Source organism: Mauremys mutica, chromosome 6, assembly GCF_020497125.1.
Source record: "Mauremys mutica isolate MM-2020 ecotype Southern chromosome 6, ASM2049712v1, whole genome shotgun sequence".
NCBI lineage: Eukaryota > Metazoa > Chordata > Testudines > Geoemydidae > Mauremys > Mauremys mutica.
The window spans coordinates 88136532-88163149 of record NC_059077.1 but is presented as its reverse complement, the minus strand read 5'-3'; the positions used below and the strand labels follow the sequence as shown (position 1 = coordinate 88163149).

The window sequence follows — 26618 nt, the reverse complement described above, 5'->3', positions numbered from 1 at the left end:
TGGGGCAGAGCAGCTGCAGAGCCGTGGCCTAACCCGGTGCTCTGTGCTGTGCAGTGGCGTGGCTGGCTCCAGCTGGGTGGCACAGCTGCCTGTCCTGGTGCTCTGGGCAGTGCAGCTGTAGCGCCGCCAGCCACTGGTACTCCAGGTAGCACAGTAAGCGGCAGAGAGCACGGGAGGTTGGATAGAGGGCAGGGGAGCTCGTGGGAGTGGTCGGGGGTGAGGCTGTGGATAGGGATCGGGGTGGTCAGAGGGCAGAGAACAGGGGGGTTGAATGGGGGCAAAGATCCTGGGGGGGCAGTCAGGAATGAGAGAAGGGGTTGGATGGGGCAGCAGGGCGCAGTCAGGGGACTGGGAGCAGGGGTTGGTAGATGGGGTAGAGGCCGTGGGGGTGCCATCAGGGAATGGAGGAGGAGTGGATGGGGCAGGAGTCCCAGGGGGGCCATCAGAGGGCGAGACTCAGGGGGGGGTCAGATAGGGGACGGGCCACACCTGGCTGTTTAGGAAGGTACAGCCTCCCCTAACCGGCCCTCCATACAATTTCAGAAACCTGATGTGGCCCTCAGGCTAAAAAGTTTGCCCACCTCTGAGTTACACCAATGGAAGTTACAGCTGTATAACTAAGGGCAGAATTGAGTTATTGGAATGGAATTTTCAAAAGTGGCTAAAAGTGTACATCTACACTGCAGAAAAACACCTGTGGCTGGCCTGTGTGAGCTGGCCCAAAATATTTTCTTTAGTTTTGCTCCTTTTATTTAAAAAAGTGTTAGTGTGTTGTGCATTTGCTGGTTTTATGCTTCCTATATTTGGGACTTTCTTATTTCAATAACTGTATTCATGGTGATGAAATGTCATGGATTTTAACATTTTACTGAACAGATACTAAAATATTTTAATCTGATGCCAGAATAGGAAATTCAAAGGCTAAGAGATGAGAGAAATGTTTAAAAATAACTATTTGCACATCTGATGAAAAGCACTATACAAAAAATAGATTATTATTATCTGCTCTTGCTAGACTATGAATTGACACAATAATCCCTAAAAAGACTATTACACAATTAATATTGCACAGTGTTGTAGAGGCCTGACATTTACCTAACCTTTACCATTAAACCCCTTTCCCCTTGATTTAGATCACACCCTTCTGTGTACTTCCCATTGTTTCCACAGTATAGGCAGTGTACATCGTATATGGAATCAGGGCTGCCATCCATCACGTCCTCCTAGGGCTGAAGTGCGAAGGCCGTGTAAAAGCAATTAGAAGGTCATTTCGTTTTGCTTCACAGAGTGTTTATTATTTATTTACAAGCTACCGCGTAGAATCCTTTAAACACGCAGTTTCCTTTAAGCGCCGCTGAGAAGGGAGAAGGCAGAGCTAACCCGGCTGTGATACACGAAGCACTCCACGCCCAGCTCCGGGGACAGGGGCAGCGGAGAGGTGATGCAGGTCAGGGCTCGGTCTTGTCGCGTGTACTCACCTGGGAAGGCTGTATGTGCTGCTCGCGCCCCCTGGAGCCCTGTCCACTTTTTGCCCTGCCCCTCCCTCCCTCGCTCGCTGCCCTGGCTAGTGCTGGCCCTGCACCCGCCTCACCGCGTGGATCTGCAGCTCCACCACCGCCTTCAGCGGCATCCTGGGGCGGGGGGTTCTCCCCGCCTCCGCTGTCCGGTTCACCCCGCGGCCGCTGCTGTCCGGAAGGGGAAGCGTCCCGTTGCCGTGGAGACTCAAACGTTCCAACGTTCGCCTTCGGAACGCGGAGGCAGCCGGCGCGCGCCCCCTGGCACGCGAGGCTGTAGCTAAGGCTCCCTGCGAACCGCGAGAAGCGGCGGGTTGGGGGAATGCTCCCCAAGCGACGCTTGAGGGCGGAATGCAAGCGTGCCATGGAGCCTGCCCAGAGCTATGCATGTAACTACTGTGTGCAATCTGCGTGCATGCAGGGGAGTTGCGAGTAGGCCTGGGCTATGTGTGTAATACGTGTCTATAAGATTTGTAACACATGCCTATCTTGTGTGAGTTCTGTAGATGTGGCACATGTGATGTGTGTGACATGCATGCATAAACACAAGGCTGTGTGCATATAGTCATAGAAATGTAGGGCTGGAAGGGACCTCATAAACCCATAGGATTCCACAACCTCCTTTGGTAACTTATTCCAGCCCTTAACTATCATTATAGTTAACTATCCTTACAGTTTGACATTGTAATTCGAGTGTGTACAGTTGTGTGAGTACATGATGCAATGGGTTTTATATACAAGGTTGTCTGTATAAAGTAATGTGTCTATGCAATGTTTGGTGTAGGGCTGTGCATATTAACATCTATGTAGAACCGTGTGACAGTTTCTCTTATAAAAAGCCCAAGTTTTATGTACCTCCTACCCCCAACTTTCTGGAAATAGTCTCCCTTCCACTTGACCTTTTACTTGTGCAGCCTCCAGCCAAAGCAGATTATTTTCTGTAAAGGGTAAAGCTAATCAGACAGGTAATTTGTAACATATTGGACTTTGGAAAAACAAACACAAGTTTTTAATCTTTTTAAAAGTCTAAACTTTTGTCCACATATATTACAAAACTAGTTTGGTCTAAAAAGAAGTTACCAAATTGGTCAAGGGACCGTTGCTGATCCAAGGTGTAATTGCTAGTGGTCTGGGCAGAACTGGTTGGTCACTTAGGGATGTTTTTTCTCCTAAACCCCAGTCCTGCAAGCATGTACAAATGTGCATAGTTTTGCTCAGATGAGTAGACATCAATGGTACTATGCACACAAGTAAAGTTACACATGTGCTTAAGTGTTTGTGTAACCCACACACCTCTTGGGTGTGGTGCTCTGTTCCATCTAGTGGCACCAAGACAACTTAGAGAAAGATTGAGTCTGCTCTATGGCCTTAGCTAAGAGACAGATGGCTTTTAATTCATGTGGTAGAGACTCATGCATTTAGCTCCAGAGGTCCCAGATTCGATCCTGCCCACCAGTGTTACATTTGCAGGATTGGGGATTTTGTTTCCAACTTCTAAATCTCATTAAAATACAATATTGACTAATATCACTTTCCAACTTGGAAATCCAAATTGGAGTTTTTTTATTTAAATCGGATTTCTTTGATAAAATGCCTTTTGAGGAAAAACCCTATCTAAAGATAGTTTTAATTAAGGTACATTATAGCTCAAAGATATCTCATCATAGAATAGGGATTATAAATTTTAATTCTATAGTATGAGACAATATATTCATGTAATGTTTAAGAAAAGTTTTGTAAATGAGTTCCAGTAGTTCATGGATTAGGGACCCAATTTTATGGGATTCCAGGGGCTTCTGTATAGATCAGGGGTAGGCAACCTATGGCATGCATGCCAAAGGCGGCACGCGAGCTGATTTTCAGTGGCACTCACACTGCCTGGGTCCTGGCCACCAGTCCAGGGGGGCTCTGCATTTTAATTTAATTTTAAATGAAGCTTCTTAAACATTTTAAAAACCTTATTTACTTTACATACAACAATAGTTTAGTTATATATTATAGACTTATAGAAAGAGACCTTCTCAAAACATTTACATGTATTACTGGCATGTGAAACCTTAAATTAGAGTGAATAAATGAAGACTTGGCACACCACTTCTGAAAGGTTGCCGACCCCTGGTATAGATTATTCAGGTTAATCTTTCTATCTACCCAATGGGACTCAGTGCTCAGTTTAGAATAGGGGTCAGCAACCTCTGGCACACAGCTCGCCAGGATAAGCACTGTGGTGGGCCGGGCCAGTTTGTTTACCTGCCACGTCGGCAGGTTCAGCCGATCGTGGCTCCCACTGGCCGCGGTTCGCCGCTCCAGGCCAATGGGGGTGGCGGGAAGCCGCGGCCAGCACATCCCTCAGGGAGGGAGGTACCACTCCATCACCCTCACTTGGTCACTTCCTACCAGAGTCTGCACTGGGTCTCCCATGAGATGTCGGGTTCCCTGTTGTCAGCAGAGCCAGTCTCCTCCAATGGCTCCTCCAGTCGCCGGGTTGCAGGTGGGCCCAGGGCGGCTCTGATTCCCGGCGCAGTCAGGGGCTGTGGCTGGCCCACTACAGACGCTTCCCAGACAAGTCCTTTCCCTGCAGCCTCCAGCCCAGAATGAGCTGGGTTCCTTCCCTTTATACTGCTTGAGCATTTGGAGCATGCTCAGTGTCGCCAGGGAGGCGGGACTTCCACTGTCAATAGTATGGTCTTAACCCTGTTTCTGCTAGTGCAGGGTAAGCAGACTCCATCACAGTATCCAAGATGAGAAGAAATTTAGAAGAGAGTCCCAAGCTAATAACATACAGTTGCAGTGCTCATTTGATGCACCTCCTAGCCAAAGACTTCAGTCAGGGCCGGCTTTAGGCCTATTCCACCAATTCCCCCGAATCGGGCCCTGCGCCCAGTGAGAATCCCTTCCCTGGCTAGAGGCGCCTTTTTAATTTTTACTCACCTGGCGGCGCTTTGGGTCTTCAGTGGCACTTCAGCGGCAGGTCCTTCACTCTCTTCAGGTCTTCGACGGCACTTCAGCGGCGAGTCCTTCGCTTACTCTGGGTCTTCGGCGACACTTCGGCAGCGGGTCCTTCAGTGCCGCTGCAGACCTGGAGCGAGTGAAGGACCCACCGCCGAAGTGCCGCCAAAGACTCAGAGCACCGCCCAGGGAATACAAGCCCCACGTGTTTTTTTACATGTTTTTTTTTTTAAGTCATCCCTTGCAGGGCCCCATCGAAACTGTTTGAATTGGGCCCCGCACTTCCTAAAGCCAGCCCTGACTTCAGTGTTCCAGAAATAAAGGCCAATGTTGTTGAAATTGAAAATACTTTCATAACAACCACTTTGCAGCAGCTGCTCTAAAAAAGTGGGAGGAACCAAGCTAACTCTCCCATAAGACATGCAATGGAACTCAGTAGTGGACTGTTTTGAGCACTATATCAAGAACTGGCCTAATCTGATGACAGTTTGTGAACAAAATCATGAAAAAATAGATGGCACTGTCACAGCCAAAGTTCTCAACATTGGCCTTAAGAGAAACGTTGAACACATGCTGAGTACTCTGAAGCCTATTTCTGTAGCTTTGAACAAAATGCAGGGAAATAGCTGTTTTATTGCTGACACTGTTGAAATTTGGAAGGAGCTGAGTGAGATCTTAAAAAGAGAACTATGCAATGACAGAGTTAAATTACAAGCATTAAAAAAACAAATGGGACAAGCACTATCTCCAGCTCATTTTCTTGCAAATATTCTCAATACTCAGTACCAGAGTCAAACCTTAACTGTTGAAGAAGAGGAGTTGGCTATGACATGGAGATCCAGCAATCATCCCTCCATAATGCCAACTATAATAAACTTCAGAGCTAAGGGTGAACCATTCAAGAAATATATGTTTGCTGATGATGTTTTAAAGAAAGTCACACCAGTGAACTGGTGGAAGTTACTTAAGCACTTGGATTCAGAGACTGTTGAAGAGATAATCTCACTTTTAACAGTAGTAGCTTCTTCTGCTGGTGTAGAAAGAATATTTTCTTCCTTTGGACTAATTCATTCCAAACTGAGAAATCATTTGGTAACCTGAAAAAGCAGAAAAGCTTGTATTTCTTTTCCAGATTATGAACAAATAGGAAAATGAAGGTGAAGATGACTGAGTTAGCTGCAGAAGCCAATATTTTAAGTTTCTCATGTTGACCTGGCTGACACAGTCGATTTAATTTTTTTAAAATATTTCATTTAACTATTTTAGTTAAAAACAATTTTAACAAAAACAAACCAGATTTTAAAAAACTTGAATGTTTAACTAAATTCAAAAATTCATGTGCTTGTTTTGTTAAAGTATTATATATTTGCTGTTGAAGAAAAAAATCCAGAATACATAATGTTGTTGTTTTAGTTAAATAAAACAATTTAAATGCCTGTCTGATGATGTTCTCCTCCTCCTAATACAGCATGGCAAGAAAATCCTCCAAATATTAATGTAGAAGCAGCAAAGAATCCTGTGGCACCTTATAGACTAACAGATGTTTTGCAGCATGAGCTTTCGTGGGTGAATACCCACTTCTTTGGATGCAAGCAGTCCTTGCACTGCTTGCATCCGAAGAAGTGGGTATTCACCCACGAAAGCTCATGCTGCAAAACATCTGTTAGTCTATAAGGTGCCACAGGATTCTTTGCTGCTTCTACAGAACCAGACTAACACGGCTACCCCTCTGATACTTGACAAATATTAATGATTAACCTGTTGAATTGGAGATAGTTCACCTCCCAATTATTTCATAAATATCTGCTTCAATTACCTTTGGTAAATGAAATAAACAAACAATCATTCATTTTCTGATATAGCTGTAAAACTAATCTGAAAAGTTTTCAAAATAAATCACTTTAAAAATGTATAGTGTGTACCTTCTAAAAATTAAATCTACATCTCTCTCTCTGAGTTGTGAAGAATAGGTATGTATTAAGGTTATAACAACCAACTAGAATGCACTTTTATGTAGAAATCCATGATTAAATCGAGTCTTCCTGACTAGTGATTTAAATCAATTTGATGTAAATTAAATCCACCCTGACTTGGATGCTCTGAAATTTTACATTGTTTAGTTTTTGAGTGCAGTTATGTAACAAATAAAATCTACATTTATAAATTGCAGTTTCACGACAAAGAGATTGCACTACAGTACTTGTATGAGGTGAATTGAAAAATACTATTTCTTTGGTTTATTTTTACAGTGCAAATATTTGTAATAAAAAATAATATACACTTTGATTTCAGTTACAACACAGAATACAGTATCTATGAAAATGTGGAAAAGCATCAAAAATATTTAATAGATTTCAATTTGTATTCTATTGTTTAACAGTGTAATTAAAACTGTGATTAATCATGATTAATTTTTGAGTTAATTGCATGAGTTAACTGCGATTAATCAACAGCCCTAGAGAAAATATATTATTTTGCCCATGTTAAAACATTTTTTCAACTGTTTTATTGAGAAGCCCTAGCATGTTTGGTACAGGGACTTGAAATTTGGCAAAGGGGTTGTTGCTCCTGGGTCAGGGATATGCCTTTTTGCCACCCTCATGAAAATCTGCCAAAATTCAGCCAAGTTACAAGCTTTCTCAGTTTAAATAGGCTCAGTACAGTCTTGTTAGAATTTTTCAGCTAAATTCTCTGAAGATTCCATCTGTGCTGAGCATGCTCCAGCCTTGGGCTATAGGATATTAGCAGGACTTTCCTGGCAATTGCTCTTTTTCTCAGCTGGGGGCTGCTGTGGGGCCAGATACAGGAACTGAGAGGAGGAAAAGTCTCTTCTGTGCTCTCAAGGCTCCCTCTACTTGTAGCACTTAGGATAAGAAGAACTCAGCCTGGCTGGAATGCAGAAAGGGGTGGAGAAGGAGAAGCAGAGACAATTTGTGCTGGGGAGAAATAGGGGCACAGTGCAGACAGAGACAGATTGTGTGGATAGAGCCAAAGAAAAGTGTGTGGGGATAGGGACATAGAGTGGAAGCCGAGATAGGCTGCACAGAGGGATAGATGTGGAGGGGGCAGACGTAGGCTGGAGGGATAGGAACAGTGGGGACAGAAAGCCTACGAGAGAGGATAGGGCAGTGGTCCCCAACACAGTGCCTGCCGGCGCCATGGTGCTCACTGGGGCATTTATGTGCGCCCGCCTAGTGCACCCACCTGACAGAGACAGAGAACTCAGGGTGCGGGCATGGTGTTCTCTGTTCCCAGCAGGCATGGGGCCCGCCTAGTGCCCAGCAGGGGAGAGAAGCCACGGCCCCGTGCCTGCCGGGGACAGAGAACTCTGGGGCTGCAGGCTGCAGGTGCCAGTGTTCTCAGTCCCAGGCAGGTACGGGGCCACGGCTTAAGCCGGAGAGAAGCCACAGCCCCACGCCTGCCGAGAACAGAGAACTCCGGGGCTGCAGGCTGCGGGTGCCTGTGTTCTCTGTCCCCGGCAGGCGCGGGGCCCGCCTAGTGCCCAGCAGAGGAGAGAAGCCGGGGCCCCGCGCCTGCTGGGGACAGAGTATTCTGGGGCTGCGGGCGCCAGCTTCTCTCTGGATTCATATATTATGTAATATTAAATATGATGTTTTTCGTATTATTTAATGTACAAATACAAAATAAGCCTTGAAAAATTGTTGGCACCCGCCACACTCTTCTGAAAACATGAATGTGCTACTGGCCACAAAAAGATTGGGGACCACTGGGATAGGGCTAGAGACAAGCTATGGGGGGATAGGGCAGAGGGGGCAGCAGAGAGAAGATGCAGTGGCAGAAGCTGTGGGGGTGGATAGTGCCCAGTGTGGGGAGGAGATAAAGACTGTAGCATCATAGGAGCACAAATAGGGAGTGGGGGTGGATACAGGGCCGACTCCAGCTTTTCTGCTGCCCCAAGCGGCAAAAAAAAAAAAAAGATGAGTGGCGGCACTTCGGTGGCAGCTCAACCGCGCCGCTTCTTCTGCGGCAGTTCGGCGGCGAGTCCTACCTCTCTTCCTCTTTGGCAGCAATTCGGCAGCAGCTCAGAGAGGAAGAGAGGGAATGAGGGACCCACCACTGAATTTCCGCCAAAGACCCGGACGTGCCGCCCCAATACCGGACGGAGTGCCACCCCTTAAAAATTGGCCGCCCCAAGCACCTGCTTGCTACGCTGGTGGCTGGAGCTGGCCCTAGGTGGATAGAAGCAGAGAGGTGAAAAGAAACAGGCTGCATGGATACATGCTAGGGCAAGGGTAGGCAACCTATGGCACGGGTGCCGAAGGCAGCACGCGAGCTGATTTTCAGTGGCACTCACTCTGCCTGGGTCCTGGCCACCGGTCCGTGGGGCTCTGCATTTTCATTTAATTTTAAATGAAGCTTCTTAAAAATTTTGAAACCTTATTTACTTTACAATAGTTATTTACTAAAAAATAGTTTAGTTATATATTATAGACTTATAGAAAGAGACCTTCTAAAAACATTAAAATGTATTACTGGCATGCGAGACCTTAAATTAAAGTGAATAAATGAAGACTTAGCACACCAATTCTGAAAGGTTGCCGACCCCTGAGCTATGCTACAGTTTGAACCCAGTGCCTCTTGTCCTGCCCTCTGTGGCAAAAGAGAACAACTTTTCTCCATCTTTTTTATGACAGCCTTTCAAGTATTTGAGGACTGTTATGTCCACTCTTAATCTCCTTTTTTTGCAAACTAAACATACCCAGTGCCTTCAGCCTTTGCTCACAAGGCTTGCATTCCATCCTTTTTATCATCTTTGTTGCTCACCTCTGAATCCTTTCGTTTTTCCACATCCATTCTATACATTGGTGACCAAAATTGGACACAGTACTCCAGCCGAAGCCTAACCTAAACCAGCACTAAGTAGAGCTGTACTATCACCTCCCGTGATATAAAAATAAACTATGTTAAAATAAAATTAAGAGTGCAGTCAAGCCTTCAAAAGTTAAGAAATGATAGAATTCAGGCTGCCTGTGCAACTTTAGTTTGGACCCCTTTGTATATGCATTAAGATACAGTCTTTAATTACATGATCATTTTATTTTTTTCCACATAATTCCCCCCCCCCCCCCGAGACCCCCATTCAGTGCACAGGGTGGATAATTAAGAGGGGAATGAGATGGTTTTCAAAGTGCTGAGAACAGTGATTTTACCTAAAAAATTACCAAAAAATGATAGTCTAGGAAAACAAGAAACTGTAGACTAGAATTTAATGATTCTGGCCTGCAATTCAGGGATGTGACTGCCACTATTTTAGAGAGAAAGGTGGGCAAGGTTCTATCTGTTATTGAACCAACTTCTGTGGCGAAAGAGATGAGCTCTTCAGGTCTTCTGGGTATAAGCTTTAAAGCTTTTCTCTCTGACCAACAGAAGTATTGGTCCAATACAAGATATTACATCACCCCACTTGTCTCTCTAATATCCTAGGGCCAACATGACTACAACAACTCTGCAAATATTATCTTAATTCTGGCATTTCCTAACTTTTGACTTTGCAGCCATAACTTTATTTTAACAAAGCATTATTTTGGCACGTCCATCTGTCAGATTAAAAATGCTTAAATCGGTATGTTCTGCTATGACAAAGGTATTAATAAAAATAATGTAATTAATTATGGATTACAATAACCTTGCAAACAGTTACCTGTTTGTACGCACTGGATACACTAGTGGAGATATCTGCAAAATATCCCAAGTTTAATTTGTGGACCGTGATTATTAGAAGCCCATTCTAAAGCTGTATTTGGGCGCTATGAGGGACACACGTCCCTGCTGGCTGGGCAGACAAACGGATGGAGGAGATCGGATTGTTTATGGGACTTTTGCTACGAATTCTAACGACACCAAGCGGAGTCACATTTATCTTAGTGGGGGTTTCCCTTGGCCAATTTCCTCCTTTTGCCAAAGGCTCCAGAGCCAGACGTACGCGGGGCTTCCTCAGCCCCGCGCGGTGCCGGCATCACTTCACTCTAGTCAGTTTCCCAACGAGGCTTAAATAACAAACGTGGCCCCGCCCCCGCGCTCCTGCCGCACGAGCTGGCGGGCAGCCTCCCCCGCCCCGTGGCTCCCAGCGGGCGGTGGCGTGCGCCGTGAGGTCACTCTGGCGGCCCACCCGCCCCCTGTTTCCGGAAGTGACGCTCGGCCTAATTTCCGGCCAGTCTGGTAACGGTAACGGGCCTGCGCGAGGGGAGGAGCCGGGCGGGGGCTGGAGGGGCCGAGGCGGTGGCGCGCGTCTCTGCGCGGGGATGGCGCTGTGGCCGCCGCGCTCCCGGGGTCTCCGCGCGGGGGAGGGGCAGGAGCCGGACCCGCCCTGCGCGCCCCGCCCGCCGGACCCGCAGGTACGTTCTCCCCCCACTCCCGGGATCGGGCCCTGCGCTGGGCTCGCTGCCCTCTCGCGTGGCCGTGACTGCGGCTGCCCCGCCCGCCCTTGGGCGGCGCTTCCAGCGGGGCTCGCAGAGCTGGCAAAGCCCCCGGGCCTGCTGCGAGTCCGGCCCTGCCAGAGCTGCTCCCTCCTCAGCGTGGAGCCGTGGGCCCCGCTCGGCTCCTCCAGCCCCAGCTCCGCCCGCATGGGGTGAGCAGAGCCCCGGGGCGCTCGGTAACCCAGCCCCCATGAGACCCTGCCCGGCGGCCCTCGCCGGCTGCCGTTCGCCCGCGTTGGCGGCGAGTAGGGTGACCAGATGTCCCGATTTTGGGGTATTTTACTTATATGGGCTCCTATTACCCCCCACCCCCTGCCCCGATTCTTCACGCTTGCTGTCTGGTCGCCCTAGCGGCGGGTGCGACGTGACGCTCCTGATGGGAGCCAAGTGCGAAGCCTCTGCAGTGAAGTGATGCTGAAGGAGGCGCAGTGTTTCCTGCAAGGAGAGGTGGCCGTAGGGTGCGCCTACCCTTACGCCAGTGTGTGCCCCCCAGTCACTCAGCGCTGGGTTTGTGGGCGGTCGCCAGGCCAGCACTTGAGTGTTACGCTGCCTTTTCCCATTCTCCATTGCACTGCTGGGTGTGACTGACAGAATGAACTATGTGCAGCCGAGTTGCATAAACACTTATTCAATCACTGTTGTGTTGAAAAAGTCAATGTACAGATATATGGGGCTCCTTTTTGAGAGGTAACAGTCTGGGTTTGGAACAAGCAGGAACTGGAAATCCTAGAGAGGCCGCATAGTTAACTCCTTGGAATACTATATATCTCGTTCCTTTCAAGACATTCTCTTCACCTTTGATTCTTGGGTAAGTTTGAGCAAGCAGCAACTTGTCCCCTTTCGTTAAAAGGAGATCTACCATGTTTCAAAGCCCAGAGTAAGCATGAGAAACTGCAGATAGCTATATAGGAATTCATACTCTTTTTTCTGGGTGTCTGAGGTGGGGTTTATATCTACTAAAAATCCCGCCTATGTTTATGTGAGAACTAAGTAAAATAGGTTATTTTTCTACATATCTGTCCTTTATACAAGGTGTTTTAAGCAAAGAATATTAATCTGTTTGGCATTTAAGCAATACTCAGAAAGTCCAGTTATGGTCAGACACTGTAAAAATGCCACTTTCTTATTACAGATTTATATGTATTTAGAGTTAATTCTGGTGTTTTGGCTATTGTTAGCACTGCAGAACCAGAACAGCTAAGAGAGAGCCAGCTGGATCCTATTTTCGCCCATACTTCTTCATAAAAATTGTTTTCTGCTGTTTGGTTGGAGAAGCTTTGTTACTGCTGATACATGATCCCTGAGTTTGCAAGTCTGGGAGTTATTAAAATGTATTTTATGTGTAAACTGAGCTAATTTAATGTGGAAATCACTGAAGTAAACATCCAACTGTATAATATCAATTTTAGTCACTGTTCAGAATTTAACCTCACTTTTCACAAATTTGCCATCTCAGAATTCTGTTCTGCAACTAACCTTACTTGTTTGCGTGCTATCTAAATTCTCTCCACTTTTCCAAATAAACAAATCTGATTTTTTTTTCCCCATACAGATATATGGCCATGGGATTGAATTGGCTTGCCAAAAACAAAAGGAGTTTGTGAAGAGCTCTGTGGAATGCAAATGGAATTTAGCAGAGGCCCAGCAGAAACTTGGTAGTTTAGCACTGCATAACTCTGAGTCCCTGGATCAGGAACATGCCAAAGCACAGACTGATGCTTCAGAATTGAGACAGAGGGAGGAAGAATGGAGACAGAAAGAAGAGGCCCTAATACAGAGGGAAACACAAAATCTGTGGAACACAGATTCTGTTAGCAAGGACGTATTTAATAAGGTACGAACCATATCAACATGCATAAAAGCAGGTAAAAACAAGGGATAGAACTGTTAGGTAAATCAAGTTATTTATATGGCACTTGTCACTGTAACATTGTGAGTGTTGTTCGTATCCAGAACAGTCCATATGACAAGATTAAGTTCTGAATGAGTATCCTTTCATTAATTTTATTAAAATCCACCAAAAAGTACGTCCTGCTCTGATATCAAAACATAAGAAATGTTTTTGTACTGCTAGCAGGGATCTCACATTGCATTGCTCCAAAACAGCAGTTGTCTCCAAATGATAAAATTAGCATCAAATCCTACCTTCTTCATATTAATACTTCAATATTAAACTTACAAATACACCTCTAGCTCGATATAACACGACCCGATATAACACGAATTCGGATCTAACGTGGTAAAGCAGTGCTCCGGGGGTGTGGGGAGGGCTGCCCATTCCGGTGGATCAAAGCAAGTTCGATATAACACGGTTTCACTTATAACGTGGTAAGATTTTTTGGCTCCCGAGGACAGCGTTATATCGAGGTAGAGGTGTACTAAGGGGGGGAAAAAGTTAGGCATTTCTCGAGTTTTAAAGACTTAGTGCCTTGCTACCTGCCCTGTTAAATACTTTAGTAGATGACAAAGCTATTCCAAGCAATAATCCAGGACCAGACGTTAGGAGTCATTTTTTTAACGCTGGTGTTAATTGTCAAAAAGCCCAGTTTCTCAGACATTACCTCATGTACGTTAAATTAAGTATATGCATCAGTGTGTTTGCAGGTTTTTGGCCTACAACTATAAGCATTACTTTTTAAATGGAAATTCAATAAAATGGTGTTCGCATAATGATATAGTTTAAAATAGCATAAAAAAGGATTCTGTGATTAAGCTCTCTCCCTCCTCCCCTCCCCACAGAGTTTTATTAATCAAAATAAAAGAAAAGAAATAGAAGATGAAGACAAATCCAAATCATTCATGCAGAAACATGAACAAAAAATTAGACATTTTGGTAAGTACCTCTCTTTTCCAGCTTTGGTAGCTTTAGCTTTATGCATTCTGTTTAGATAGACACTTCGAAATGAAGCATCTGGCTAGCAGAATCAAGCTTCAGGTTTCTGGTCTATCAGGGTTTGGGATTTTCTTTGATAGTCATTAGAAAATAGTCCTTTCCAAGTAAGAGGATGCATGCTGCAGAAGTTTATTGAATCCTACAGTCAATAATGCTTTTTAGATAAACACTATTTTAGTGCTCAGCATAACTGACGTCCTTGCAAAAGAGGGTTCTGTCTACTTTATCTGACACTTCATGAAAAGTGATACTAGAACAGTGGTATTGTAAATTCTGAAGCATTTTTCTTTTAAAGGGAAGCATTTTTTTCCTCAATGTTTATCAAAAATGTATCCTGCCATGGAAATGGCAGTTAAGTAGCTAAATTTCTAATATTTTAGTTCAGTTATTAGAATCTCTTGTAGACTACAGCTGTGTTTGCTGGTTGAACACAAAGAACCTACAGGTCCAAGAACGTTTCGGCTTTGGGGGAAAAGACCTTTTAAAAAAAATACTGTTGAGAGCACTAATTAGTTGCAAACAAACAAAAGATGGAAGGAGCACCACTGCTTGGATGGAAGATGAAGATTTCTCTTCCACAGTAAAGCTACTTGGTTGCAGCTGGGGCATCAGGGGTTCTGGTATGCTCCTCCTAACCTCTTTTAGAAGCCTTTCTGTGACTAGCTCTAGTGCAGGGATGGGCAAACTTTTTGGGCCGAGGGCCACATCTGGGTGGAGAAATTGTATGCGGGGCCGGGGCAGGGGGTTGGGGTGTGGGAGGGGGTGTGGTGTGCAGGAAGGGGCTCAGGGCAGGGGTGCAGACTGCAGGAGAGGGCTCAGGGCAGGGGGTTTGGGTGGGGGGGGTATATGAGGGGGCTCAGGGCAAGGAGTTAGGGTGCATGGTGCAGGCAGGGGGCTTAGGGCAGGGAGTTGAGGGGGCAGGATGCAGGAGGGGTTTGGGCTCCAGGGTAGCAGTGGCACGCACCGGGGCCAGGGCAGGCTCCCTGCATGCCTGTCCTGTCCCTAGCCCTGCGCCACTCCGGGGAGGGGGCGGCAGAGGGCTCTGCATGCGTTGCCCTTACTGCGCTTCCAGGAACCTCCCCGAAGCTCCCATTGGCCGTGGTTCCCTGTTCCCAGCCATGAGAGCTGCGGGGGGGTGGTTCCTGGAGGCAAGGGCCCCAGGGCCGCAGGGATGTTGGCCCGGCCGCTGCTGAGAGTGGCTCGGGGCTCATGGCGCCACTGGGCGCAATCCCGTAGGCTGGATCCAAAGCCCTGAGGCCGGATCCGGCCCGAGGGCCATAGTTCGCCCACCCCTGCTCTAGTGCCTGCCTTGGCTGCTGCTTGCAGCTTTCACCAAGCAAGAACATAGTGAGCAACTCTTGTTTGCTGATTGGGGAAAGAGATAAGCAGCATTAGCAATGATGGCCTTATGTGCAGAATCAGGAAAAAAGCGCTGCATCAGCTTAAAATCTGCGGAAATTGATTAGTACTTCTCAAACCTCCTTACTGCCAGACCCTCTGCATGTACATGTGCTTCAGAGCGAACAATATTTACTGGGCATTGAGTGGATTTTTCAAGTCCTGTATGTAAAGGTGTTAAGTATTTAATACACATCTTTGCCATGTAAGCCACAAGAGGAATAGCTGTAATACACATGATGGATTTACTACTGAAAATAACTTTTTAGTCAAATAACCATCTATTAATAGTAACCCAGGTGTAGAGTAGTTTATCCAAGTATATCAGACTATCCACTAGGTGTCACTTTAACTCTATAATTGAAATGTGATCAAAACCATTGTACTCAAATGCCCTTTGTCATGTAGTGTTCTGAAATTTTGATGAATATCTTGAATGTGTCCCATTGTTCTGAGTCTTTGGTTTCTGTATGTGTAGGGGCATAGCTGTATTGGGGCTGTTGATTACCTGATGGAAATCATCCCTCCAACTAGGGATGGGTTGAGTTGGCACTTGGTATGCCATACTGGCTTTTCTTTGTGGTGGTATATTTTTAAAAACAAAAATGGTTTCTAGTCCTCTTAGTTTCAGAACAAACCTTGCAAATGTGAAGTGATGCATGAAGTTGTCTCAGTATATGCCGACAGACGTGATTGACCTGCCTCCATGTCACTGAAATAACTTTGAAGTCCAAGGATGACCACACAAGGAACAATATTAATTGTTCCCCCACTAATCATTTTAGCAGAAATATCTACTTACTAGCTTTCTGGGTGGAATGCGAAGTACCAAATCTGTGTTTAGACTGACCTCTGCTAGGACTCAAATACTTAATTGTTTTGTAATCTCATAATTTCTTAATATGGTGAATGAAATAAGGTAAATATATAAAACCTTGCGGACTTCATGAGAATTCTCTAAACTTTTTTTTTTAGTATTCTGACTTCACTAGTGGTTTTGGTTTTAAAGGTTTTTAATATAACTTTTCCACTTTGTTTAGGACAGTCGCAAGCCATACAACTTGATGATTTCTCCTCCTGGTTCATACCATTTTACACTTTGGTCTGTTTGTATTTGGTCTCTGCATTATAACATCCTACCTATAAATCAGAGGTAGATTAATTACTTTGTCTAATAGTACCTTTTTCCACTTCTGACTTCAAACCTGGATTAGTCTCTTATAGTTGAGAAATTGCCTACTGTGTAGTGTTCTAGAACTGATCCCATACCGTGTAGCTCAGTCGCCTTGGACAGAAATTCATAAAACCTAATATTCCTTTATTGATGCTCTTGTGTTCTAAAGAAAAGCTCTAAGTAAATGAGAAATTCTAAATGCTAAACTCACTTCTAATTTTTATGTATAGGAGACATCTAATGTGCAGATATATCCAGAAATATTTTCCACAGTTTCCTTTATGAGGAGTTCTTAAACTTTTTTTTATCGTATGAAATTTTTAATAGCCAGCAACATATGGTTAGCCAGCTAGCTCTCTGCAGCCCACCAAGAAGTGTTACACAGGTATCCAGTGGTCTAAGGCCTGTAGTTTGACAACTGATGCACTAGATAACATGGAATATCCTGGTTTTCTAGTGTTGCAGAAGTTCAGTTAATGAGCCTCTTTTTGTCTCATATATTTGGATCATGTTGAGTTTAGTTGAACTATGTGCATTATACAGGAAAATTATAGAGGAAAATTATTTTGTTCTTTCTGTCTTCATTCTTCTGCTGTATTGGTAGTTGAGAAGCTGAAGTACTCTAGCCACTGAAGAGATACAGAAGAGGCAGTGCAAGCTTCTCTAGCCTCAGTCCTGTTATAGAAACCACATTTACAAGTGAAAGTGTCAGTCAGTCTTTAATGGACTCTTAACATAGTCTTTCTGCTGAAACTAGCAAAAAAGGTGCCAATCATTATTTTGGTCACATGTCAATTAGGAGTTGGAATGAGACTAGCTCACTTAGCCTTAGTCTTCTGTGTCACTCTTCTGTTGGCAGGTTGAGCATTCATTGAGTGGTAATGAATTTGTCATTATGCTATGTCTACACTGGCACTTTTGGCAGTAAAACTTTTGTTGGTCAGGGTGTAAAAAAAATAAATAAAATAACATACACCCCGACGAACAATACACCAGTGGGGACAGCACTATGCCGCCAACCTAGCTACTGCTGCTTATTGGGGTGGTTTAATTATGTTGGCGGGAGAGTGGCTATACAGGAGACCTTACAGCGGTGCAGCTGTAGCAGTACAGCTGTGCCGCTATAAAGTCTGCAGTGTAAACATAGCCTAAAACTCTCTATCATATGGGGTCAAGTAATAACTATCTGGTCTCCATTGCCATTCAAATACCATAAGCAGAGTACTTTTATGGTAACACTTGGCTTTCTAATTCCTTTTCACCAGGCATGCTAAGCAGATGGGATGATAGCCAGAGATTTTTGTCTGACCATCCATACCTTGTATGTGAAGATACAGCTAAATATCTCATCTTATGGTGTTTTCACCTAGAAGCAGAACAGGTATTAGGCAAATCTTAAATTGCTTTGAATCTGGGAGAAGGTATACATTTTTCCTGCTTATGCTACAGAAGACTATCCACATAGATCACATTAAATGATTTATCTATCCCCCCTTCCCCTTACACCTCCCCCATGTTTCCAGTTATCTTACTGAAGGGAACCTCGATAATACCTTTAATTATGTTTGTTCTTCAGTAGTTCTGTCTCCGTTTCCCCCACCCCCCCACGCGCATCCCCACTTTCAGTTTGATCTTGTAAGATGAGAACTGGTGATCATGAAAGTAAAACACATTTGAAATCTTAGTTACATGCTTACAGTCTCTTTAAAAATGTAACTTTGTAACTTTTGTTTCCAGAAAAGAGCTCTCATGGAACAAGTAGCACACCAAGCAGTTGTTATGCAGTTTATTATAGAAATGGCCAAAAGTTGTAATGTGGATCCCAGAGGCTGTTTTCGTCTATTTTTCCAAAGAGCAAAAGTAAGTCATGATTTCATTTTAATGCTAGAGAAGCTCTTGCAGCATCTGAGAGGGATCAGTGTTCAAGAGCAGCTGAGATTTCTTCCTGACAGCTGCAAGCTAAATATGTGCTAAGGGAATAGCCCCAGGCTCTAGGGGAAAGGTTGAGTTGTTGGCAGCCCTTTGTGCAATAATGGTCAGTGTAACCATGAGAATGGAAGCTCTGTGGATGTTGTTGTGCTGTTGTGAGTGTCTAAAAGGAGAACAGAACATAAAATCAATGTGTACTTCATTTATAATCATACAATAAATGTAACATTCTTTCATGCACAAGTAATATAGAATGGTGAAAACTCTCCCATTTCCTCTAGATCCTTACTCTCTGAAAGAGTAGAGTTCCTGCAGAATCAATATTTTGTGCTCTAAAAACTAACTGTAGAAGAAGATATAGACACTGGACAGGAGGTGTCTCCATTGCACTGCTTAACCAGAGAGATAGATTCAGGACTAGATTAACTTCTCAAGCAGCTGGGCTCGTGGTGTGCCATGGAGACTTCATGTGCCTTCTTAAGGAAAGGGCACATTTTTATGCCTCTGTAATGACCAAGTATAGCCATCCAGGAGCAACAGTATCAGGCTCCAGAGAGCTATGACTTTAAGGCATGTTAAAATCTTGGGATGGGGGCAAAGAGAGGGCATTCCACAGGACCTATCTGTTGCAGTGCCCATTTGCCCCCATCGCCACGCTCCCAAATAAAAATGCTATTCCAGAAGAATTGCATGAGCAGTGTGGTCAGCAACTTTCTTCAGAAACTCTGGTCCCAATTGAATAAACTAGCATCTGGTCTGGCAACTACTCCATCACAGTAGTGCAAAATTAATGTGTAATACATTTAATTAAAACTTAGTACAGAACTGCTTAATCATAGTTAAAAGTATTTTTGCTGAACAGTGTGTGCAGTTCACAGCTCCAAAGTGCTTCACAAATATTAAGTGAAGTGTTCTAGAATCCTAATGAAAGATGGAGTTCTTGAAATATGAATTGATGTTGGGGAACACACCCTAATGTTATTGTAAGAATTCAAGAACTCCATATTTCATCATAAATTTGAAATCAGTGAAGTTTAACTGCAAAATCCACTTTTGTCTGAGTAAGTTTTAAATTGTACACTCTAGCAAAAAAGCCCATCCAAGCTGATGATGTCAAGATTTAATTGTAAAAGGAGTTAGAGATGCTAAGCAGGCAAAGTGATTTCTAAGTCACAACTAATAAAAAAGCATATTTAAGGACTTGGTGTCCCTGTTAGCTTGTTTTCAAGGACTCCATTGTTTACCCTGACTTGGGTCAGTCTTTGTCACAGCCTTCCACTTAACAGCATTTTTGTATCACTGTAGTGCACCTCTCTGTACCCACTTCTGCAGTTTGTACTGTTCCTGGCTGGATTGCTGCAAATCAAAGGATGTCTTTAAAGTGCTCATAGGGGCTGAATTTGTGCATCGCTGTGAACATTTCAAGTACTTAGTCTGACTGTTCATACTGGCAGATTCACTTGGGAGCGAGAGTGCCTTGTCAGTTAATGGGGGCCCAGCTTTAACTAGTGTTGACTTGCTTTTGAAAAGTCCAGTACTGAGTATCCCCTCTCCTTTCAGCTTCTAGGATGGGATGAAGAATGGCTTAAAATTAGGATCTATTCACCGCTCCTCAGCTGCAAGAAAATAGCCTTTTATCATTATCCCAACCAAAAATATTAAAAACACACACAAAAAAATCAAGAAACCTACTGATTTTTCATAAAGCTGCTACTGGTTTCTCTCCAAGACTTTCATCAAAGTTTAGGGTGGTGGTGTTTTCCCTTTTCTGTGCTTCATTGTGTAGCCTTTTTTTTTTTCCAATAATGTATATACTTATATAGCCAAAGTTTTACTTAAGTATTGCCCTAAACTCAAAACTATAATTGACAATCTTTTCTTTCTACAGGCAGAGGAAGAAGGTTATTTTGAGGCTTTTAAAAATGAACTTGAAGGATTTAAATCAAGAGTGAAAATCTCTTCACAATCACAAAGTTTTCAGGCTATGTCAGTTCAGAATCCCATTGCCCATACTGGTCTCAGTTCCTTAGGCGTGTTGGAGTTTTTGCCACAGGTAGGTTTTTAATAAATCCATTTACAGAAATCATGTAATTGTTTTAGGCCCAGAGTCTGCCATCTTTGCTCATGTGAAGTAGTACCTTTGATTTCAAATAGGACTATTTATGGAGTAAGGTACTAGCTGGGACTAAAGTTAAATATTCTGTACATAAACTATTTGCCCTCCATATAGATACTGAAAAAGCTATCTTTTTGTCTCCTAGACCCCAAATAGCATCCAAGTACAAATCCAAATGCACTTTATAACCTGATAATTCAGCCCTAATGCATTAGATATTCATATACTTAATCTACTCGCAAGTAATTTTATCTGCCACAAGTATGCTGGAGCAAAAATTTAAAAAAAAATGATTCTGTAATTAAATTTTGAATTTTATATTATAGGAGGTGAAAATGAGTTTCCAAGTAAAAATGAGCATAATGTTCTCATTAATGGAAACCTACAAGTAATCAAACCTAAGAAAAATGCAGCCTGTGATAAGAGAATGGGAACTGCAAGATACTTTTAATAAAACACTGAGGTTTCAGTGTAGGTGGCTTTGGATTACAAAGCATGATTTAAATGTTAGTTTAATGGTTATCTCACAGACATAAAAGAAACCGAAGGGTTTTTCCCCACTTGGATAGTTGAATGGGGTCAAAATTAAGACATCCTTTTGATCAAGATATTTATTTACACAGGTTCACCTGCATCTGAGGTAACTTAGAATAGGATTACAGTAGCTCCTCGCTTAATGCTGTAGTTATGTTCCTGAAAAATGCTACTTTAAGCAAATCCAATTTCCCCATAAGAATTAATGTAAATAGGGGATGTTAGGTTCTAGGAACATTTTTTTTTGTCAGACAAAAGACTATATATATACACACCATATAAGTTTTAAACAAACAATTTAATACTGTACACAGCAATGATGATTGTGAAGCTTGATTGAGGTGGTGGAGTCAGACGGTGGGATATTTCCCAGGGAATGCCTTGCTTCTAAATGATGAACTAGCACTCGGCTGAGCCCTCAAGGGTTAACACCTTGTTAATGTAGCCTCACACTGTACAAGGCAGCAGGGATGGTGGGAGGGGAGACAGCATGGCAGAGACACACAGTGTGTGTGAGAGAAGGAGGTGCATTGCCTTTTAAATACGCTGACCCCACTCTAAGTACACTGCCTTTTTAAGTAGATCAGCAAGTTGACAGCAGCTGCTGCCAGCAAGCTTCCTCCCTCATCCTGAGCCCTGTCATCCTGAGCCCTTTCATGTCCCTCACTGCTCTGTGGAGATGGGGGGCAGGAGTGGGGGAGGGGGACACCCTGACATTAGCACCCCCTGCTCCTACCTGCACAGCAAGCAGGAGGCTCCTGGGAGCAGCTCCAAGGCAGAGGGCAGGAGCAGCACACCGCAGTGCCGGGAGGGACAACTGAACTGCCTGGCAATTGATAGCCTGCTGGGTGGCTGCAGCACAGGGAACTTGGGGGAGCAGGGAGCTGATAGGGGGACTGCTGTCCACCCTGGTTCCAAGCCCCCACCAGCTAGCTCCAATGGGCTGCTCTTTCTGCAAGCAGTTGACAAAGCAGGCAGCTGCCAAACAACGTTATAAGGGAGCATTGCACAACTTTAAACGCGCATGTTCTCTAATTGATCAGTAATGTAGCAAAGAAACAATGTTAACCGGAACGATTTTAAGTGAGGAGTTACTGTATGTATATTTCTCTTTAGGTTCTCTTTCCATACAAGATGAATAAAAGCTTAGTACAGTCAAAAGACTTCATAAATTTTATGGGGATACATTTTTAATAAGCTAAATTACCATTACTATTAGTCACAGGCAAATCCTTATGCATCACATTCAAACTTGCGTCCTGAGTGTGAGATGCAGACAGTTAAAGGGAGCTAGGCAACTGACCATGAAAGCACAAGGTGCAAAATTAGAATCTCAGTATTTACTTGTGTAGAATTAATGTTGTTTTCTCCTGTTGCAGACTGCAGACTCTCTTCAAAGCTGCGTAAACACAGGTCTCTTTAATTTAAACTCATTGGTACACCGAGATGATGAGGAACCCAAAATGATGGACACAATATAGTACTGTTAAGACTGAGGCCAAGTACTTTTATTACAAAGAAAAGAACATGGCTCTTTTCTTGACACTTACTTTTCTGGGTGCTGCACTTTATTTTTTGCGTTTTGGTTTTTGGAAGGAGGGTAATCCAGAAACACATTTGTCATTTTGTTTGAAAATGTGCTGCTAGATTTTTGGTCCTCTTTTAGGAGAGGGGTTCTCATATGTTACCGAATGTGAAACTGGATGTTGTTTCTGCTACTTAAACTTGCCTTTATTCTTAATTTTAGGAATCAAAGTATGACAAACAAATCTGCACAAATACAATGTTTACGAGAAGTGGTTGATTCTAGTTGGAATCTGCGATAATCTTTTATTATGGACATGGACGTGTCTTGCTCTATGAATACTAAAGATCACAATTGTACTCATGCTATACTGCTGACATAGTAAGCGCTCAAATCCAATTTTATCATATTAATAGCAATAAATCAAAAGCTGATATCAACTTGGAGGCTCAGATTAAAGCAGTGGTTTTTTTACCTCTACTACAGGGATTAAAATTTTACTTCATGCTTTCAGACAAAGGACTTATTTCTGATTGTCAAGTTATGTACATTTTAGAGACAAAGTGTATAATTGCTTAGTGAGTTTTGAGCTGCATTTCTAGCAGCATGGTCACTGAGAAGCTGATTCTTCTGTCTAACATTTAGTGTTAACTTAAAATATTAAGGTTGCATTACAAAGTTCCAGTGTGAATAAATATTTCGGGTGAGGGAGATTGAGGGTGGGGGAAACAACTTCAGGATAAGATTGTACTGCAGCCAGGTTCTCTCCTTCATACCAGTAACAACGAAAGACTGAGTGCCAAAGACTGAGTGAACAGTATTGATTTACAATTCAGATTTGTTATGGTATTTCAAGCTTTCCTCAGTTTAAAAGGAAGAGAGTTCTGTTTCAATATCAGCCGAATGATTGAGGCCAAGTGGTTAACTGCTGAGAGTAACCATATATAGGGCAGTATCTTAAGAGCCCTCTGCTTTAGAGCTCTGCAAAGGTCAAACTCTTTAATATTTTCAGAATTTTGCCATAACAGTCTTTGCAATCCAAAACTGCTGCTTTGCTGTAAAATGAGAAAATATCTAGGCATTTGTACTGTGGTATCAGGGAGGGTCAGTCCTATACTGAAACAGCCCAGATACATAGAGGCTGTGTACACAGGTGAAAAAAATATTGAAAACAATTAGGAATGCTTAATAGCAATGTATTAGTTTATATATACTTCTTGAGTCATATTCTCTACTGCTTACTAACCCTTTTGCATTGCTTAAGTGGCATAAAGGGGCTGGAAAGCAGCCAAATTTCCTCAGCCTACAGCATACCTAGGCTGATGCAGAACTAGCATTGCTGGTCAGCTTCCTCTGCAATCCCTCTGTAGCCACAAGTGAAGGGAGCAAGTTTGAAGAACTACTGTGATTTGGCTTTTCTTTGCTAGTGGGTGACTACAGGCAGTAGTTATACCTTGGAGTGGCCCCTAGTCTGTCCTAAGGCATGCAGGGGCCAGTGGTGGCACAGAACCAGTGTCAGAAACGGAACCACTTCTCTGCTCTGCTCTCCTTTCCTCTCCCTCCTCCACCTCCTTCCCCCCCCCCCCCCGGCCAGCACAATCTGGGCCTTTGTCTCCATGTTCTGTGAGGAGCAGGCCCGTCACATGCTTGGTTATAGAGAACCATAAGAGCATTTCTTCTTTTAAGTACTACAGAAGCCTTATGGATGGGAATTTTGGGGTGAGAACAGTCAAGCTTCAAAAACATTTGCTGGGCCTTCATTGAAATGTCTGTCAGCTACTAGCATGAGGGGGCTGATCTGTGTTTGTGATATGGTTGAGATACAGAAACAACTTTAGTGGCACATTCTAATTGTAGGTCTCCAGTACACCAGCCTAAACACTTGTGATCCCTCTAGCAATCCCTTACTGAGAGAAGATAACAGCTCTGAGTGGGCTCTAGCCAAAAGCTGCAGAAAACATGAGTATATTCTCCAATGCTATAAAACCTGTTGTAGCTGAGTAGTGTCAGTGGAATACAGTGAGAGAAAGATTGCAAAAGGGCATGTCATTTCTCTTATCACTAACTTCCCCCTCAGAATGTCTGCACAGTATGAGATGTGACCTAGCTATGCCGTAATTCATCTCATAAACACAGTTAATCCTGTATCCTACAGAAAGAACTGAAATGCCATCTGCAGGTGCCTGTTGCTCTGGTATCTAAGCCCTGAGGTTGTTGCAGGCATGTGAAGAACAGAACACACTTCTGCTAAAAACCTCAGGGCCATCTTGGAGAAAGGGCAGCCTATATCCTGTTCTTATGGAAAGTGAAGAAATGTGCATTTAGGCTAGTGCAAAGGTGGGGAGAGCTGTTGCTTTTTGTCCGGAAATGGTCTGGAAACCCCAGTAATGCTGGTGTCAAATGGAAATATGGAATCAAAGTTTTGTATGGGAATGCTAAGGCAACTGTCCAAAGGAATCTAGTCTTCAAGGAACATGTGTATGTCTAGAGGTGTCTCTAAGGACATAAAGGCTGGTGGCTGCAAAATTTGTCACTTTTCTTTTAAAAAAAAAAAAGGACCCAAACTGAACAGTACCTACCTCAATAGCCTTACACTTACAACAAATGAAAAGCTTTCCAAATTCCTCAGATGCTTTTCTTGGAATGTGTCAGTACTGGTGGTGATAATACTTTGGAGTAAAAACCCTACTGTAAAGTATTTTAGCTGTGCTGGCACTACTAGTAGATGACCTGTTTGGATCAATACCAGAGAGGAGTGATGCTCTCAGCAGCATGGGCTGCTGTCAGTTATACTGGTTTCATAAAGTTTAACTATCTGGATGTGATGATTACATTGATTTCGGTACAGATCTTGCTGACCAGTTTCTGAAGAAGTGGGATTGAGGGAAATGAAATCAACAGTCTGTAAAGCTGAATAAATGGGTATGGGAGTTCCTTGTAAAGACTAGCAGTAGCTACAAAAATCTGGACTGCTTGGTATTTGAAAGAGCCAGGCTTACAGAGGGCTGTTCACCTCAGCCATCAGCGTCCAGTGTGGAATGGGAATGAGGCTGGTTCCCTACCACCAAAATATGCAATGTACTCATCTCTATTAATCTTACGGGAGAGACTATTACCCTATTGTTTTAATCTTTGCTCTATAACCTCATTAACTGGATTAAAGTTACTCTACCACACCAAATGTGGTTTTGTTTCCAGTGGGACTCTTCTAGGTGCAACTAGGTAGTCAGAATTTTGTTAATGTTGTAACTTAGTGGAGTGAAATAGCAAAAAGGTCAGTTTTGTAACTTTAAATGTGGATAAATAAAGGCTTCAAGATAGATAGCTATGCTTTGTCAAGCTAACATGTTTAATCAAAGAAGCTTGAATACTCTTGTGGCAAGATTCTCCCCCACTGCTTTGGAAATGAGATTTTAATTTTCTGTAATAAAACATTTTATTGTAGTGCTGCGTGTGACTGAAATTTTAAGATGACTAGAACCCCTTCTTGACTATTGTATAGTGTCAATGTTCAGGATTCACTGTATTCATGAAAATAAGATCTCTAATCCATTTTCTTTAGTATGCTTTCTAGTGCTTTTTCTAATCAAGCTTCTCAAATAAGGGTGGCTTCTTATGTTAAGTAAGAGGCCAGGCCATAGCCTCATTGATCTCAGGAGCAAATTTTTCATTCTAAACTTGACTCTTCTGAATTACATTCCATTACTCCTAGGAGTACAAGCCCAAATGATTAGTCTTCCTTCAGGCAAGTAGATCTACATGCTGCTACTGCTGGAGTAGTCTAACTAGATGTGTAATATCTAAGGCCAGCCCCAGAAAGGCACTGGTACTCTTAATTTCCATTGACTTCAGTGGAAGTCAGGAGCCTATGTGCCTTTGTGGATCTGGCCCTACTTTCTTCCCTTGTAATTCAATAGCTCTCCTGAACTCTCATTTTACTCCTCTACTACTAGAGGGTACAGATCCTTAAAGAGAATTATCTCCTTGTGGGCTAGGAATGTAGCCAAAGTTACCTTGACCTTTTTCTTGACCTCACATTGTAAATTCATGGCTTTGAATATTAAGTCTGGTATGCTCTGCACTCATGTGCCTAAATCTCATACAGCTGTCAAGTTTTTTTTCCCCTTTCATTGAATGGGTTTTTTATTA

The 26618-nt window shown here is 43.4% G+C and overlaps 2 protein-coding genes across 7 annotated transcripts in view; one reads left to right on the top strand and one right to left on the bottom strand.

Annotated features, from left to right (window-relative positions):
• Positions 1 to 10475, bottom strand: part of SPATA6L (spermatogenesis associated 6 like) — a 46001-nt gene extending 35526 nt beyond the window's left edge. For 3 of the 5 annotated variants that reach the window (XM_045022376.1, XM_045022379.1, XM_045022382.1), the window contains exon 1: positions 1592 to 1736. In XM_045022376.1, coding sequence (XP_044878311.1) covers positions 1592 to 1630 — 39 coding nt within the window. In that variant the 5' untranslated portion in view covers positions 1631 to 1736. Of the gene's footprint in view, positions 1 to 1591; positions 1737 to 3911; positions 4162 to 10125 lie in introns of those variants that run through there. The other 2 variants (XM_045022381.1, XM_045022380.1) reach the window with 2 other exon arrangements.
• A 185-nt stretch (positions 10476 to 10660) lies between these two features.
• Positions 10661 to 26618, top strand: part of RCL1 (RNA terminal phosphate cyclase like 1) — a 103097-nt gene continuing 87139 nt past the window's right edge. The window contains exons 1-7 of one of the 2 annotated variants that reach the window (XM_045021905.1): positions 10666 to 10819; positions 12453 to 12734; positions 13640 to 13733; positions 17631 to 17746; positions 18103 to 18225; positions 20183 to 20347; positions 22324 to 25913. In XM_045021905.1, the coding sequence (XP_044877840.1) occupies positions 10727 to 10819; positions 12453 to 12734; positions 13640 to 13733; positions 17631 to 17746; positions 18103 to 18225; positions 20183 to 20347; positions 22324 to 22425 (975 nt within the window). In that variant the 5' untranslated portion in view covers positions 10666 to 10726 and the 3' untranslated portion in view covers positions 22426 to 25913. Of the gene's footprint in view, positions 10820 to 12452; positions 12735 to 13639; positions 13734 to 17630; positions 17747 to 18102; positions 18226 to 20182; positions 20348 to 22323; positions 25914 to 26618 lie in introns of those variants that run through there. The other variant, XM_045021906.1, reaches the window with a different exon arrangement.